Below are 17,589 nucleotides of genomic sequence, written 5' to 3' on the forward strand. Positions count from 1 at the left end.
CCCGGCTCCCGCCCCCCCGGTGGCGGCCATGGCTGGTGGGGACTGAGGGCGGGTGTTGCTCGGCTGAGGCCCAGCACGGAGGTACGAGGCGGTGCGGCGGGACGGCGCCGCTCCTTCCCCCGTTGCTGCGCGAAGGGAACGGCGGCCCTGCCACGGCGGGGCTGGTGGTGTCTGCGGCGGGAGGGTTCGCAGCGGGAGGCGGCGGGGGTCCAGCCTGCGTGAGGGGCGCCAGGCCCCCGGTAGGGCCTCGGCTGGAGGTGGGTTCCGGCGTGGTGAGAACGGTGGGGCAAAGCCCCCCCTCGTCGAGGGGCCGCGCCTCACCCCGGGGCGCTGGGTCCCCTCTGCTCAGGGTCCCTGGGGCTGCCTGGATCCCCTCTTGCTGCTGTCAGTGGTGGCTGGAGGTGGAGGAGCCAGGCTGGGCGCAGGGCAGGACTACTGCCATGGCTGTCCCGCTCACGGCAGGGTTTGGGCTGAGCTCTCCTTATTTTCAGGGCTGGAGCATTTCAAACCCCCTCACTATAGGCTTAACCAGCACCTCAGTGGTGCCAAAATGCCACTTCTGTCCGGTTGCTTTCCATAAGGCTGGTTGTGAATTTGCAATTTTCTTCTTCCTTTTGCAGTCAGGTGGATTCAGGCAAGCCCCAGGAACCAGGTAGTCTTGGCCAGGACTTGGGAGCAATGTCGCAACAGCTCCTCTACCGTGCTCTGGTATCTGCAAAATGGCTTTCAGAAGCCATCAAGTCCCAGCAACCTGGTCTGGCCTTGAAAATCGTGGATGCGTCCTGGTATTTGCCGAAGATGAAGCGTGACCCGAAGCGGGAATTTGAGGAGCGCCATATCCCAGGTGCAGTTTTCTTTGACATCGACCAGTGCAGCGACCGCACTTCACCTTACGATCACATGCTGCCCAAGGCTGATGACTTTGCTGAGTATGTTGGGAAGCTGGGTGTGGGGAATGATTCCCATGTTGTGGTGTATGATGCAAGCGACCAAGGTCTCTTCTCAGCCCCCCGAGTGTGGTGGATGTTCCGGGCCTTTGGACATGATGCCGTCTCCCTTCTGGACGGTGGCCTGAAGAACTGGCAGCGAGAGGGGAATGCACTGAGCTCTGGGAAAAGCCAAGTAGCTCCATCCGAGTTCCATGCCTCCTTGGACAAGTCCCTGGTGAAAACATATGAGGACGTCTTAGATAACTTGGATTCCCACCGCTTCCAACTAGTGGATGCACGCGCTGCAGGACGGTTCCGGGGAGTAGAGCCAGAGCCCCGTGATGGTAATGTGCCTTCAGAGACATTGGCATAATAAAAAGGGGCTTCATTTAAGGTGCCCATCAGTTTGACTCCTCTAGGGGTAATGAAAGGAAATATGGTTGTCCTTGGATTGGGACTTAAGGCAGTGTATCTGTCTGTCCTCCTCTCCTTTTGACTAGCAGGTGCTGCTCTTAGAAAATTTAGGAGTGGGGAAGCAGTGTATTTTGGTTTTTTTTTCTTATGAGGGGCTGGGATGAGGAATGTAGCTTTCATACACCTCAAAGATGATAATTGGTCTCTTCATGTACTGGTGCTGCTTTTCCCCTCGGAAGGACTGTGGAAATGTTTCAGCCTCGTCAGAGTGGGTTGCTCTGATGAGGGGAAGATGTGGAGGGAACTGGGAGGAGGAACAGAACTTGACAGGATTGTGTCCATGTGGTAACCTGAAGATTAGGGCTATCCTTCCTGAGTAATCAGTAATCTAGTAAAGCAATGTTTAACAAAAATAAATGTATTTGTTTTAACAACATACACTAAATAATAAATAACAACATCCAATAAATCATAAATATCTCCAGTGAAACAGAGAACAGGTTTTACAATGGATTTGTCCTAGACAATAGAGGTTAATTCCTATTTGTATTGCTTTTCCTCCAGGAATTGAGCCTGGTCATGTCCCTGGGTCAACGAACATCCCCTTCACTGATTTCCTCACAGAGTCTGGCTTAGAGAAGACGCCTGAGCAGATCCGCAGTCTGTTCCAGGAGAAGAAGGTGGACCTCTTAAAGCCGTTGGTAGCCACTTGTGGCTCTGGGGTTACTGCCTGCCATGTGGCTCTGGGGGCATACCTCTGTGGCAAACCAGATGTTGCTGTGTATGATGGGGCCTGGGTGGAATGGTACATGCGGGCACAGCCTGAAAACATTATTTCTGAGGGAAAGGGGAAGACAGTGTAGTAAGTTGCTTCGTCTTCCACCTGTGCAGATAATTTGCCTTGAAACAGGATTTGGAAAAGATGGGTTTAGCATTCCTGGTTAAGTGTTGTGAGGTGAAAGTGTTGGATAACAAGTATAGGCACATGGTGCTTTGGCACTTTCTCCTTATCCTACCACTGCTGCTTAGGAACGCGAAGATGACCTCGGCAGCCAGCTCTAGGTGACCCTTCTTGAGCAGGTGGGGTGAACCAGATGACCTCCAGAGGTCCCTTCCAACCTCTGCTGTTCTGTGATTCTGTCGCCTTTTTACAGTATCAGATGGAAGGGAGAGAGTGCTGGTGGCATCATGGGGAAGTAATTGAGTCAAGACAAGCTCATGACTTGGGACGTTCCACCATGTTCACTCACAGGATGGTCATACTCGTATAACTGTGCCTCATGATCTTGCTCTCTGCCTCTGTTGTAGAAGCCATCCATGCACTTTATGGCCATTTTGAGTGCGAAACTTACGGGAAAGGTGTAGATGTTAAAGGAGCAAATATGGCTTCCAGGTTGGCACTTAGGTTAGAGACTTGGCTTGGATTTCTTCTTGCACTTGGACTCTAGCTGCAATGTGTACTTAGCCAGTTTTGTACTCCCATGGTCCAAAATCCCCCTTTGGAAAAAAAAAAAAAAGATACTGGAATTTTAAAAAGGGTAAATAAACGTGTTTCAAGGTCTTTCTGCTGTATGGAGCTTATATGAGCGTTGCTTGGCTGATTCCAGGAACTCTATTTTTATGGGATCCTTTTGTCTTGATGGTACAAATTAGATGTTGCCTTCTCTCCATCTCCTACCCTCAACAAGCTCTTTGGGCCTTGAAAGACAATGGCATGCTTCTCTCTTGGGACTTTTCACCATCTTCCTGATGGAGTGAAGTCCTTGTCCATTTTCTTTTTGGCCTAAAACTCCACGTTAGTCAGTCACAGCTCTGTTCTTCAAAGACTGGATGTCAGTTCACATGGTAAAAAATTGGACTGCATGGGTGTTTCTGTTCTTATCATGTAACCTTAAAAAACTTCAGGGGAACTGAGACCTACAGAGGAATAGCCTACAAATGGCACATTTTTTTTCCCCCGAGATCATTATCTTATATCTGGGAGTTGAAATTCCCCCAAGTGTTCATGACAATGTTCAAGAACTTGTTCTCTCTAGGATTTACTCCTCTTAAACGAAAAAAAACCACCAACCAACACTCCCCCTCCCAACCCCCCCAAAAAAGCCCCAAAGAACCCTACACCTATTATGGCCCACTGGTAACTTAAAAAATTGATTAAACAATTTCTGTTCTTCGGCTTGCAGAAAGAGGTACCAGTGGATGTCTGAAGATGATGGGGTTGTCCTTTCTAGGGTATGCTATGGATGCTTATGGTCACAAATTTGCGGGGTCCCCTCCTAGCCACTGAACATGAGGGCTGTATCCTTTCCTATTGGAGAATGTTTATTCTTTGCATTTCCTTTGGCCTCTGTTGGCTGCAGCCCGGGCTTCTTCCTGGGCTTGGTTTTTGTGCACGCAACCCCCGTTTCTGCTTGCCTCCTGTGGAACTAGAGTTTCACTGTCCAGATGATATCTTCCAGTGTCCTTCCCACCCACCCACCCAACCTGACCCTTCTTTCCACCTGTTTCTAGTGACTGAAAGCATTCAATTTCCCTACTTACACTAGTCTAACCACCTGGCTCTTCAGGGACTTGGGTCTGGCATTACAGCAAGTGCTGAGTATATGGAGCGTGCTGGGATCTGAAATGAGTGACACTTTTGTACGCAGTGCAAGATACAGATCTGGATAAAATAATCAACCTTTATATTTGCCAGCTTCCATTTAGTTCTTTGGGCTTAGACTTCCCAAAAGGGCTTGCTTGGCGGGTTACAGCACGCCCTGCAAATTGCTAAGGCTTTCAGTTCTAGATCTAATTGACAGTTTAATTAATTCTCTTCTCCTTCCTGCTAGGGAAAGGTCTTCTACTCCCATGCTTTATGAATTTCCCCACCCAGGTAATCACTGTGTTTTTAAAGGCTGGTAGCAACACCTTGCTTTATCCCAAGTAGAGTAATTTTCTAGCAACTCTTTCCTGCAGGCGAAAGGGAAGAACTAGTCAGCATGTCATGCAGGACATCTGATTGCAGTCTGTAACCGAGAGCGCTTAAAAAACAACTTTTTAAGCTGAAGTATGGTGTTGACGTGAAAACAAAAGGATAAGCACTGGCTGGGGTGACTGACTGCAAACAGCAAGTGGTGCTAAACTCCCTGTGGAGGGGCCTCCCAATCCAAGCAACAAAGGTGCTGCTTTTAAGACACTTTAACATAAAGATACTTGTACAGGCAGTGTTGTCTAGTATGGGATCTTACAGCAGAGTCTGGCTTGTGACATCTTTTCGGTTACGGATTTCTCGCTTCTCCCACCATCAGCCAAGCTAAGAGGCTTTCACGTGGTGGGTCATTAAGGTTTCACGCCCTGGGTGTGGCTGGGAGGTGAGGCCTATTTTGTGAAAATATGGCCAGGCTCCTATGTACAAATAGATAAACAGGAGTGCTGTGCCTGCTCTGTTTCTCCAGGAAAATTTGGTTAGAGAAAAATTTGGTAGAGAAAATTGGCATATTCTTTCAGACTTTGTTAATACAATTTCCAGTAGGTGTGGGGCGCTGGCTTTTGCTCTTGTTCTTCCAGAACATTTGGTGATGCTGCTTGAGCGCAGTGTTTCTTTTTTCTCACTGACCCCAGCGGTCTCTGAATCTCTCTGCTTCCTCTTGAGTCTGAGCTACTTTCCTCTGTCCTGTGTGTCGCGGCGAGGTGTCTGGTGCAGCCCAGCCATCCACCTGGAGATCTAAGTGAAAGATTGGCCTCTCCCCTTGCTCTACATTTTGACTTGATTTGGCTTGATGACATCTAGCAGGGCCCTTGCCCTTCTCTGGTATGTGTTCCAAGATTGGCAACACTTAACTGCCCTTCTCCCGGCTGGGTTTTGAACCACAAAATTTCAGTGGTTCTTCAGGTTCCTGGCCTTTGACAAATTTTTTACCAGATGCTTAGCTTTGCTTTGATTTCCCCACAGAGGAGAAACTGAGAACTTCCTGCAGCAAGATATTTTGCCTTTCTGGGGTATGCCCTGTTACATCATGTAGCAAAAATCTGTCCAAGAGCGTCTTTTGATACTCTCCCTCCTTTCAGTTGAGATCTGTTCTCACGCTGCAGGCAAAGCCCTGGGAACACTGTGGAGACCGAGACAATGTTTTCAAAGCCTGGAGAGTGCAAAAACCTATTTTGAGCCATAACAGATGCTACTGGACATATGGAACAGCTGAGGGGACTTGCACTAGGACTATAAATGTTCTGCAGATCTTTGTGTCCCTGACTCGGGGTGGGTTTCCTTTGGGAACTGGAAACTGGGAATGGGAGAGGTGGATGTGAATGCAAATCACTAATGTTCATGACTCTCCCATGGAAAATTTGCGACAGGGAAAGGGGAATAGCATATCTTTCATGGGATAAGGCTCATGATGGCCAAAACAGCCTAAAAAACAGCCCCAATGTAGGAAGAGGGTCACATTGACCTGTGGCTAACTTGAGACTGGAGCTTTTACAGCTCTCTCTATAAATTTGAGAATCCCAGGCCAGCATGCAAGCTCTGTATCGGTCTGTTTTACTACCTGTAACACTTTTGCCTGAGGCAGTTTTGGACTCTCTGAAAACAGTCTGGTCAGTGGTTCTCCAACAGTAATCCCAGAGTCCCTCAAATGTTCTCTTCATCCTCTGCCTTCCTTTTCCTTCCCTATTGCTGCCTAGCAGTCAGGTTGGGCTGTTTCACACTTCATTCATTTCCCAGCGAACCTTTTGTTCCCCTGCAAACTATCCCAAATCCCAAAGCAGCCCTTCTTTTGCCAGCACTGCTGTCCCTTCCCGCTAATGACCACTGCATGAGCCGTGGTAATCGCTGTTAACTGCAGGGGCTTTTCTTTTTCCTCCCATCTCTCCTGGTCACAGCTCGCAGTCAGGTGCTACTTGGCTGTTTTCTCTCCTCCTCCCAGCACTCTTCCAGCAGAGGTGCCAAATGATGCACGTACACACACAGAATTCATGCAGGTACATTGCTCACAGACCACACCAAGCACAAGGAGCTGGAGGAAGATTAGCTCACCTGCACGCCATGGGACCTTTCTTTTCCGTCTCCAATATGCCTGACTCAGCTGGCAGTCAAGCTGGTCTCTGCTGGCTACAAGTGAACTGCCTTCCTCTCACCCCCATGTCCTTTATGGGAAGTTTTCTTTGCCCATTTCACTGTTGGCTTAATGGCAGATGTCAGAGTATTACTTGTCCTCCCCACCACGTTTCCTGGAGAGAAGAGAGAGGAGACAGTTTCTTCTCTGGTACCTCGTGCCAGAGTGCGTTCATTAACTAAATGATCACGCAAATTTAATCCCAGCCAGACATAGTGGTGACATTGTGCCAACACACAGTGGTCCCTGCTCCCACTGATGCTCCATGATGCAACAATTCCCTAGAAGCAGCTCTGCGACCTCAGTGGTACATCCCACTCCACGTACCCAGCTGACTTGTCAGGCTGCAGTGTATGTACAGAGCACTGCAGCGTGTGTAGGTTTGTGCCGCAGGCTTGCTGGCTGCTGAACCAGGAAACTCTCATTTTACCCCCTGTTCTGTTTTCCTCAGCTTTTGTTCAGCCCCATCACCTACCTACCCAGTGGCTGTCCAGCTTCTCCTGCGCCCAGTCTGTCTGTGCAATTGTCCCCATCACTTAATTGGGTGCTCAGCTGGGCTGTGTGGCGTTGTAAGCTCTTGCTTGCTCCTCTCTCTGTTTCTGTGCGTGTTTTATGTATAGAAATCATCAAAGCGGGAGGAACGGATTATTTAAATTTATTTCCCCTCTGTTCTCTTGCTTAATTTTAATGGGCCTTAACAAGGGCACGCTAGTTGCATCTCAGAACCACGTCTGGTGATGGTGTGTAGATCAGGCCTGTATTTAGCCCACACCACCCACTTAAGCATTTCAGTTGGTAACTCGCCCTGGACTGAATTCTTCCTAAAGAGCATTTTCATGTACTATGGGGAACACCCTGGCCTGGGGGTTTTTCAGTAAAGTTCATGCTGTATATTGCGGAAAAGAAGGCTCTGGGGATGGGCGTGGGGTACCTTGACCTCTTTCCTTATTCCTGGTATACCTCTTTAGATTTACCAGCTAACCTTTCACACTGTGACCCTGGGGTGAGCAAGACTTGAAGTGCTGGCCAGAGATGGAGGCTGGTGTTGATGGAAGAAGGTATGCTCTGAATAGAGACCATCCCTGACCTGTGAGCAGCATTGGCGTGGGAGAGATTGGGGAGGAAGGCTTCAAAAATAAGAGATTGGACCTAAAAAAGAGCAAGAGGCTGAGTGGCTGTGAGAGGAGGAAAGGGAGACAGGGTGAACCCCTTATAGAAGAAGGAAGAAAACTAAGGCAGGTCAGATTTCTCGGAGGGGGAGATAAGGAGCTATAGACTGCCACCCAACTACGGTATTCATATCAGAGTGCCACACTCCTCGCCCTAATTCTCTGCTGGAGCTGTGGCCAGTGCAGACAGGGTCCTGCACCCCTTGCACACCAGAGCACAGGGCAGAGCTCTCAGATTTGCCGTGGTTTGATTCAGAGCCAGAAGCAGGAGGGTAACAGTCCCTCAGCCCTGAGCTGCGTTGCTCTGTGTGATGCTTCAGCTCAGGTCCGTATTAGTCTGAGCATCTTTGATGCACACCAGTGCTCAGTGGAGACTGGTTCAAGGGCTGGGCACTAATTTGGGCCAAAGCCTGCTCCATACAGGTAGGCAAAAAATAATTTTTCATCCTCTCTCTATTATTGATCGCTCTAGTGCTGGCCAGCTTCTGGTACGAATTAAAGGAGATCCAGAGCTATTTGAATTTACAGCCTGCAGCAGCTGAATTACTGCTGTGCTTAAATTAGTTGGAGGTCAGCAATCTCGAAACCTTTTCCGTGTTACCCTCTCTTCCCCTCCTCCCCTTTGCACTCCTCCACAGAAGGAGCAAAGTACACAGTTACACTGTCTTTGACAAGGAAGTCCTGGGTGATTTGGGGGAAGGGTGACGCTGCCTTCCTGTCCTGTAGTGATAAAAGGGAGGAATTTGTAAGTAAAAGAAAAGAGGGAAGGACAAAAAAGAAAGGAATACGAGTAAAACATAATCTTTCTTTGTATCCACCCTCTTCCCCAATAAACCCCTACCTCACAAGACGCAAAAGATCTAGGTGCAAGAGCAATAAAGTGTTTGCAAGGCACCATGGTGTCTCTGCAGTGCTGCATCCCCCTGGCAAGGAAGAGCCAGAAAGTTGCTTAGGTGAAGGAAGGCTTTGGGCCACGTTCAGGTGAAACATCAGCCTTGCCTTTCCATTCCTAATACACCCGAGCTGCTGGCAGGCGCGGCTGTGCTTAGGTGGGAGTGGGAAAAGCAGACTTGCTGTAGAGAGAGCTTGTTGAGGTTGTGTCCCTGCCAAGGAGTGCATTTGAACAGAGTCCCCTGGGGCATGAGCTGCTGAGCTCCAGGCTCAGCCTGGCAGGGGCGAGTGGCAGAGGCAGGGCTGGATTCTGCATGGCAGGATTGGCACATCGGCTTTGGCGGGTGTTATGTGCCTGGGGCAGAGGTAAAACTCCACACTAGAGTTAAAATCTGAGCTCTCTCTTGTCCAGACACAAACAGGGATGGCAGGAGCAGGGAGGAAGGATGCAGGAGTTCTCTCTCTGGCATGGTTTGTGCTGTTAGAGCAGCACATGGGGGGAGTTTGCTGAGTCAGCGAGTCTTCTGAGCTGGAAGAAAAAGTCTTCCTGCCTCCTGCCAGCGCTTCACGCAGATCCAGGATACAGTTCCCAGAAGTGTCCCTACATATGTTAGCAACAAGGCAACTTGTCTGCACGTTTTGCAGCAAGAACAGCGTGGCAACTGACGCAGCAGTGGGCTGTGAGCCTGGGGTAATGGCTCTCCTGAAGGGAAAGCTGCGGAGCACAGCGCTAATGGGCTTAATCTGCTGACTGCCAGGGAGCAGGTTGTTCTTCCTGACTCCGAGGAAGCTTACAGGCAAGATCCAGGGCTGGAAGCAGGCAAACCACCAGCCGCAGGGGTTGTCATGCAGTACAGTGCAGCCCCCTTCATGAAAGCATCCTCTTTTGCAGGGGCGGTGGGCTGGGAAAACTACACTTCCCAGCAACCTTTTGTGTATGTCCCTGCAAACTACAGTTCCCAGAACCTTTTAATGAGCCGGGAAGGATGTCTATGGAAATAAATGCCGACGGTTTTTGCATAACGCCCTGCACCTCCGAAGTGCTGGCTGGCCCTTGGTTAGTGGAAAAGAGGACAGGGGAAAAGGCAGGGAGCGTCAGCGCTGTGGAGCTGTGGTTTTACCCACTCCTAGTATCCTCCAGCACAGAGCACCCTTCCTCCCATCGGGACCCCCTTGGCGGTCACAGGGAGGACCCTGGCCCCAGGGAAACACGGCTGCAGCGGAGGGAAAAGGCAGATAAACTACAGATCCCGGCATTCCCCGGCAGGCAGCACCTGCGGCAGTCCCTGCACGCCGGCGGGGAACGGGGGACGGGAGGGTGAGGATGAGGATGGAGGGCGGGGAGGAGATGCAGAGTGCCGTGGGGCTGTGCCGCACCTGGGACATCCCGCCACCCGCTGGCACCCGGGCCAAGTGGGTGAGGCTCAATGTGGGGGGCACCGTCTTCCTCACCACCAGGCAGACGCTGTGCCGGGAGCAGAAGTCTTTCCTGTGTCGCCTGTGCCAGGGCGAGGAGCTGCAGTCGGACCGGGTAAGGCAGCTGGGTTGCCTCCCGCACCGTGACCCCACCCGGCACGGGGAGGGCTGGAGGGATGCAGGGATGGAGCCAGGCCCCGACAGCTGCGGGATTAACTGAGTGAAAAGATGCCTGCTCTTTCTCCCGTGAAGGATTTTCCCCTTGCCGGATCCCACCTTGCTGTGTTGTAGCCTGGCACTTGTCTTCCCAAGCTGGGGAAAAGAGAGGCCATCTCCCCTCTGCCCCTGTTCATCCCACCCACCTCTCTCACCCCATCCATATCCCTTGGATCTACCTCCCAGCTGTATCTGCTTGATTCAGCCTTGTCCCCTATAAGGGGACTCTGCTGTCTCACACCAGGCCTGTACGCACAGCTGCAGAAGGAGACTGAGGCCTATTTTTTTGGCTTTCTCAGCTGGATTGGTCCATGCTGAGGTGGGCACACTGAGCATACAGGAGTTAAAATGCAAGTTGGGCTGACTTGGCTAGGGACTCTCAGGGGCCCACAGTTTCCAAGGAGTCTTAGAAATAGTGGACATTTTTGCTTAGGTTTGTGTTTTCTTGTAGTCTGGAGGATTTGAGGGTTGGTTACAAGTTTCCCATAGAGTTTTTCTCCTCGTGGTCTATCTCTGTTGCTAGGATGAGACTGGTGCATACCTAATAGACCGGGACCCCACTTACTTTGGACCCATCCTGAATTTCCTCCGTCATGGGAAGCTGGTCCTGGATAAAGATATGGCTGAAGAGGGTGAGTCTTGGAGCTCAGAAACTTCCCACTTAACATCGCTGCTGTAGCCAGAATGCAGCAGGACTTCTTGTTGACCTTGTCTCTGATTCTCCTTCTGGAGGTTGATGGGGGATTTGAGAGGGCTATCCCTGCAGCTCTTGGAAAGCATACCCCTATTTCCTTTACTAAAGGGGTTTGGAGTAGGTGAGGAAGGCATCCTACAGGTGTTGTGGCTTCACAACTGTTTGATCAACAGAGATGTCACCAAGATGGAAGTAGGCAAGATCTCTTAGCTTCAATAAATCATTTTATTACTTGTTCCTGATCCACTTTTAACTAGGCTCTGTGACTGAGTTTTCTGTTAATGACTGGGTGTTTCTAATTAGGAATGAAAACCCGGAAAACCAAACAAAATCAAGCTCATCTCTTTTACTGACTCTAATAAAGACCATCATTAATCAGTGATATGCAATGTATGCTGCTAGTGCTCTGATGGGTTATGACCTGCAGCAATTTCAGTGCAGCAAGCCAGACAAACCAATCCCTCATTTGAGGTTGACAGAGGGTCCAATAGGATAACTCAGTAACATCGTGTTGTTACCAGCCAGAAGTCCCCAATGCCTCATTATTTTTTGGATGCTGGAGTCTAGCAAGGAGCCAATTCCAAAGACAGGCTGTGCTCTCCAGCCCTTGCCAAACACAGTTTCTGCATGTTCATTTGTCTTCTTGCCTTTCTTTCTTACATATTTTTACCTAATGCAAGGAAAGTTTTCTTCAGAATCGTCTTATGAGTTACAATTCCAAAAATATATCTTAGCAATGGTACAGAATTGTAATAACCACAATTCTGAGGTGTTTCCTACTTCACATTTCTTGTAATCCTGAGGTCAGACAGGGTTCTTCTACAGGTTTTAACATCAAATCTGAAGCATGAACAGGAATCTCATTCATAGCTTAACATTGTCTTTTGATCCTGCCGCAGACACTCAGGCTGGCATAAAACTAATGCATTCACGGCTGAATGAGGGATTCGGAAGAGGTCTGAGTGTGTCAGGTAGTGAAGGACCAATCTCCCCACCTGCATTGTCTGTGTACTTCCCTGGGGATACCTGAGTGTTGGCTCCTAGCCACCTTTCCCTCATGACCCTCTGGGAACCCACCTCCCTTTCCCTGAAGGCCTGTTAGCAAACAGGTGAGTCTTAAGAGAGGTGATGGGTGCAGATACCATAGAGAAAAAAACCAGAACACTTCTCTGTTTACTTGCTTTGAGGTGAAGCACAGGGGAGAGAGCCAAAGATCATCTGAAATCGTATGGGACTGCAAGGTGGGTGCGACTCCAATTGGCCCAGGAGGAAAGCTGTGATTTTCTAGGGTCTTCTGGTGACAAGCTCAGAACAAGTTGTGGTTGTGTGCCTTAAGAAGAGGGCCTGGACAAGGTGGTAGGTAACTAGTGGTCATTGAGAGAGGCTGGAGCCTACATTTATTCTCCTTAGCCGGTTATCTGGGAAAGGTATTAGCAGTCCTCGGCACAAACCTGTTTCTGTACTAGCAAGCAGCATAAGGAAATCAGGGTGAGCATTAGAAATGCAATGCAGAGAGCCAGGGTTCCATTCTCCGCAGTAAGAGTTTAAAGCAACAGACACCTGTTAAAAAGTAAGGCTGCAGTGTCATTTCTCCCTATCGAGCTTGGGAAGCTCAGAATTGATATTTTGCAAGCCAGAAAATAAAGACAGGCTATTAACTTTCTGTCTTTGTGGTGCTTCTGTCTTTCTTTCTTAGGAGTCCTAGAAGAAGCTGAGTTCTATAACATTGGTCCTTTAATCCGAATAATCAAGGATCGACTGGAGGAGAAGGACTACACAGTAACTCAGGTATGGAGAGAAATGGCAAGGAAGATAAAGTGCAGTGGGTGAAGGAGGGAATGTGGAAAGGGAGAAGTGAGTCTAGAGGGAGGACAGACTTGGGAGAAGCAGCAAGGAATGGAAAGAAGCAACTAATTGGAGTTTACGTGCTAATGTCTACATAGCAAAGTCTTGCAGGGGACAGGCTACTGTCAGTTATATAAAGAAGTTACAGGCTTGTTTCGCATCTCCAGAAGTAATGCTGGATGTAGCCCCTGAAACCAAGTCAGCTCCTCTAGCTTTTGGAAGAAGGCAGCTGGTTGCTGTGGGATATGGAAGACTGTTTGTGAGGAGAGCGGAGGCATGGGGAGGAGTGCTCTGGTGTGGGGAGTCCTGGGAGTGTAACCACAGTGAAGAACATGAGGATACCTGTAGAGAAACCTGGAGGGAATGGGTGAAGAGATATCTGTGGAAGACAATGAGGCACAAGGAGTCAATCCTGTAGCACAATCACACTTTGTCTTGGCCAATAACCTTTTAAAATCTGTCTTCTGGGAGTGTTGGCTGATATCTCACTTTTCATCGTCTCTGCCTCAGGTTGTAAGCCTCCAGCAACAGAGTCACTTTGCGCTCGCAAAACCCCATCAGCATTTGTGGCATTTGCATAAGTGACTGTAATGACAAATGCAAATTCCCCATTGAAAGAGCCCAGTATCTTCTGGGAACAAGGCAGGAAACTTTCAGCTCAGTTCCTTCTCTCTAGAAGAGATACCGTTGTTCTTGTTCCCCACAACACCACAGTAGAAATTTGTATTGTGGTTTCCACTCCCCTTTATCCTGGGTCATGGGGAAGAGGGCAGGTCTGTCAGGGAGGGGTACTACCACTTCTTTCTGCAGAAGGGCAACAGCCTTTAGCATCTGACCATTGTCAACACGCTCTGCAATTTTGCTGTCAGGTGCCTCCTAAGCATGTCTACCGCGTGCTACAGTGCCAGGAAGAAGAGCTCACTCAGATGGTTTCCACTATGTCAGATGGATGGCGCTTTGAGCAGGTATGGAAAGGGTAGAAGAGGCTGGGTAGGAATTGTCTTTGGGGAAAAGATCATGGATACTATACAGTCCCCAGGCAAATAACCTTCCTGCTCTGAGAATATTGGGTCAGTCATTGATGGTGCTGTCACACTGGCTCTCTCTTGCCCCTTCTCTAGAAGTTTAGAGGATGCTGTGTGAGGTTAACATGTTTTGCATCCTGGCTGACTCCTCTCCTAGTTCTGTGTGCTGCTTCCTTAGCCTTAGTTATGAGGCCTTCTATTGAGGGTAGGGATTGGACTCTGTGCTGCATGGTGGGCTTTCTGCCTTGCTCCCCAGGTGAAGTGGATGTTTGCGGTAACATGCACTTGTGATTCTTGCTCTTGTCTTTTCTAGCTTGTGAATATTGGTTCATCCTACAACTATGGGAATGAGGATCAGACAGAGTTCCTGTGCGTGGTCTCCAAAGAGTTGTACAACTCCCCCAATGGCCTGAGCTCTGAGCCTAGCCACAAAGCCAAGGTGAGACCAACTTTGCTATGGCCCTGCTCCCATTGCCTATGAGATCCTTCATTCTTGTTTGCTCAGTCTTCCTTTCCTCTCTCCAGTGTGGCTGTGGGGCACCTCAGTGGTGAAATACAGGGGCTTGTCCTGGTGTTCAGCACCATAGCATGACACCCATTGCCCAAAAGGAGGAGTGCGTGTGTTGAGAGTGGTGGTGTCCGGCTGTGTGTGGCAAGTGGCTTTAGCAAGTGACCCTGGCATTTCTCATGCTACCCTAACATCCCCCTCATGCCTCCTCATGACCATGCTGTGTGTGTCACTCTGCTGCTAGGGTGTGATTTCTGGGGAGGTTTTGCAGCATTCTCTTTCCTTTTGCTGAGTCCCAGCCTAAGGCGCAGGAGATCATGTGCTCCCCTTTGGAGGGAAGGACAGAAATGTGTGGCAGTGCATGACATCCTGTACACACCTAGGATACAGGAAGAAGCACTAGCGACTGATGGCAGTTGTTGGGCAGTGGGATCACAGCGCTTGTAAGTGGGTTAGATAGCCCTGATGTGATGCTCCAGAGGAAGACAAGTCGCTTTGCTCCCTGACTCAGAACTGTCGTGGCCATGGGGAAAGGTCCCTTTTTATTCCAGTGTCATGAACATTTCTTTATTCCCTTGTGTGTCAGAAAGAACTGCCATGTCTCATCTTGCAAGTATCTCCACTCTTTCTTCCCTTTGTCCTGCATGCTGGGCCACAGAGCACAGAGGAGGACCTGGAGGAGGAAGAGCAGGAGGTGGAGGACGAGGCAGAGGCAGAAGCAGAAGCAGAGGAGAAAGGTGCAGCAAATCCTTGAGGATAACCATAAAAATAAACCCCCAAGTGTAGACCCGTCCACCTTTCTGGTGAGAACTTACAGCTAGCAGCAGGGAAGGACTAGGGCAAGTGTGGGGTGTGGGGGCAGTCCTCTCCAGGAGCCGGAGTCTCTCTGGAGATAAAGCTGTGAGGGAAGAGCTGTTACTGTGGCTGCTGCTTTGTATTTTAAATGGTTTGGTTTATTTGCAGTTATATTTTTCTTTGCAGACTGTCCATCTATTTGGGATTGCACTGAACTCTTTCTTCCTCCAAACCCTTTCTGCTGCTCCCCTCCATGTCCATCCCAGCACTGTCACCTACCTCCCACCCTGCCCCACTCCCCAGCCTCCAGCATCCTTCCCTCTGCTATCTTTGCCCCCTACCAGGGCTCAGAGTGGTTCCTGCCCGGGGCCCTGTCTCTCTCCACTCCTCACTTTTCCTCCTTTGCAGGTACATTACCTGTCTGCACTCTCAGCTCCTGCCAGCCTGAGCTCTGCATGAGTGACTCACTTCCCTCCTGTGGGTATGGCCCGGGTTTGTAGAGCTCGGGGAGGGGAAGGAGGCGGGGAGGGGAGGTTGACTCATCCCTAAGGTGGTTTTTCTGATTCTCATCCTATATGTGCTATTACCCACCAAGCAGACCCTACGGCTCTGGACCAGAGGCTCTGGCAGCAGAAAAGAGAGTGCAGCTGGGAGAAACGAAGAGGGGTGGAAATGAATGCAAAGCAGGCAGGGGGTGGCACGGGGAAGGGGGGAAGTCTGCCACGTGTCTGCCTGACACGCAAGCCAGATCGCTTCTCCAGACTGTCGCCCGCAGCTCTTTTGCCTGCCAGCCCAAGAGCGGTTTGCAGAAAGCAGGCTGTTATTTTCCCCTCCCTGCTCTTGCTTCCCTGGGCTTTTCCCCCCACCGCCTCTGCCAGGGTGAGAGAGCACTGGGAGAGGGTGACGAAGACAAAGTGGAAGTGGCTGGTCCCCGCTCCACATGTTCTTGCAGCTGCGTGCAAAAGGAGCCTCTGTGCTCTGTCTGCTGCTCAGGGGGGCTGCCTGGCTGGTGTGCGTGGGGCTGGGTACAGAAAGCGTTAGAAGGAGGATTCCCCTCTCATACGGGAAAACTGTGGGGCTCTTGTTAAACCAGAGATGCTCAGTGCCACTCTCCGTCCTGGTGGAGAGCACTTGTTAGCTGGCTGACATTTCTCTCTCCCTCTGTTCAAGAGCCTCCTTGTCCGTGGCTGTGAGACCTGAGTACTATTTTCTTAAAAGTCACTGTATGTTAATCACACAGACTTTTCCTTTTTCTCTGTTCTCCCACACTCAGTCCTCAACTCTTTTCTTTTTCTTCTGTTCTCATTTCTGCTGTCATTCCCATTTTCCTGTTTCTTACCCTCCTTTCCATGCTCAATGGCTTTTTTTCCTGCCATTGATTTTGTTTCTCTCTTTCTCTCTCCTTCTCTAGCTGTTACAAGCCAGAGGTCTGAGGATGTGATCCTAACACTCCACTCCGGCCTTTTAATGTCTGGTTTATATCTTTATTTTTGTACTGTAGTGTATGGCAGCCCCTTGCCCCACAGTGACACTTGCCGGCCCCCTTCACTTTTCACATGCAGCCATTCTTTTTTACAAACTCAGCTCGGAGGGCCGAGCCTCGGCCCTAGAGGAGGGCAGATGCTCCAAGGAGAGCTGCTGTAGGAGCTGGAGTTGGAGCCCAGGGCCCCCTGCCATGCCGAGCAGGCTGCCTTTCCTTAATGTCACAGTGGCCCCTGCTGGGGACATCAGTGATCAGCCACTGCAGCCTGCGGTCCCTTCCTGAGCACCCTGGATGCGACTGGGGCCCCGAGGTGGTGGCAGCTGTTGTGGGACCAGTCCTCACCCTTTTGCTCTTGCAGGCAGCTGGTCTGGGCTTGTGGCCAGAGGGAAAATGCAAAACCACTGCCCTTTTCTGGGCCACCTGCACTGCTTGCGGGGTGTCCCTGTGCTGGCTATCACGCTCCTTGGTGCCTCCCTCCCTGTCCCCCAAAACATCCCTATGTCAACAGAGTGAGGAGGAGACAGACATGCTGCCCGGGTACCGGGAACATGCTGGCACCTCATGTGATGTCTGCTAGCGCGAGGAGATCCCTGGCTCGGGGAGCCAGGCATTTGCTTCACTGCTGTGTCTGAGGACACCAGGTTGTAACTCCTGAATAAAATTCACAGTCTGATCCTCCTCGCTGCCTCTCATTTCAAGCGGCAGAAATTTGGTGCCAGTAGAAGGGGGTGGGAGCTGGAGAAGGAAGAGTTTGGATTCATCACCTGGAGCTACCAGAAGCTGCCTGTGCTGCGCCCGTCTTCTGGCGGCTGGAGGTACTTCCCACCGCATCTGTGCTGCACCCCCACTGCAGGCAGGTGGGCTACAGGGCAGGTTTGCTTATTGGTACCTGCATCCCTAAATCATAACAATAAGCGAGGACCACCTTTCTAGGTAGTGTATTGACCTCACTGCACCTGGGGGACAGTCTAGAGGGAGGGCAAAGGCGTAGAAATTTTTTCCAGTTGCCAGTGCCAGGATTGGAGTTTGGTCAAAAAGATACAAGCCCCATGATAATTTTTAACAGAGTAAAGCAAACTAGAGCCAAAAAAGCCCTCAAATGAATTTT

General features: G+C 50.2%; 2 protein-coding genes across 2 annotated transcripts; both read left to right on the top strand.

The window, feature by feature from the left end:
- Positions 1 to 13: 13 nt before the first annotated feature.
- LOC141462495 (3-mercaptopyruvate sulfurtransferase-like) lies at positions 14 to 2,913 on the top strand. Its single transcript, XM_074144367.1, has 3 exons — positions 14 to 81; positions 621 to 1,273; positions 1,908 to 2,913. The coding sequence occupies exons 2-3, from the start codon at positions 679 to 681 to the stop codon at positions 2,204 to 2,206; spliced, it is 894 nt and encodes a 297-aa protein (XP_074000468.1). The 5' UTR covers positions 14 to 81; positions 621 to 678; the 3' UTR covers positions 2,207 to 2,913.
- Positions 676 to 17,153, top strand: KCTD17 (potassium channel tetramerization domain containing 17). The gene is made up of 8 exons (XM_074144370.1): positions 676 to 691; positions 9,897 to 10,030; positions 10,655 to 10,763; positions 12,522 to 12,613; positions 13,540 to 13,635; positions 14,009 to 14,134; positions 14,862 to 14,940; positions 16,410 to 17,153. The coding sequence occupies exons 1-8, from the start codon at positions 679 to 681 to the stop codon at positions 16,640 to 16,642; spliced, it is 882 nt and encodes a 293-aa protein (XP_074000471.1). The 5' UTR covers positions 676 to 678; the 3' UTR covers positions 16,643 to 17,153.
- Positions 17,154 to 17,589: the final 436 nt, after the last annotated feature.

Source organism: Numenius arquata, chromosome 2 (genome assembly GCF_964106895.1).
Source record: "Numenius arquata chromosome 2, bNumArq3.hap1.1, whole genome shotgun sequence".
Taxonomy (NCBI): Eukaryota; Metazoa; Chordata; class Aves; order Charadriiformes; family Scolopacidae; genus Numenius; species Numenius arquata.

Bases quoted from the DNA above. Each gene is read 5' to 3' on its own strand.
- LOC141462495 (XM_074144367.1), top strand. From the start codon at position 679: ATGTCGCAACAGCTCCTCTACCGTGCTCTGGTATCTGCAAAATGGCTT. The intron at 1,274-1,907 runs GTAATGTGCCTT...CTTTTCCTCCAG, and splicing joins AGAGCCAGAGCCCCGTGATG to GAATTGAGCCTGGTCATGTC.
- KCTD17 (XM_074144370.1), top strand. The intron at 10,031-10,654 runs GTAAGGCAGCTG...CTCTGTTGCTAG, and splicing joins AGGAGCTGCAGTCGGACCGG to GATGAGACTGGTGCATACCT. The intron at 12,614-13,539 runs GTATGGAGAGAA...TTTTGCTGTCAG, and splicing joins AGGACTACACAGTAACTCAG to GTGCCTCCTAAGCATGTCTA.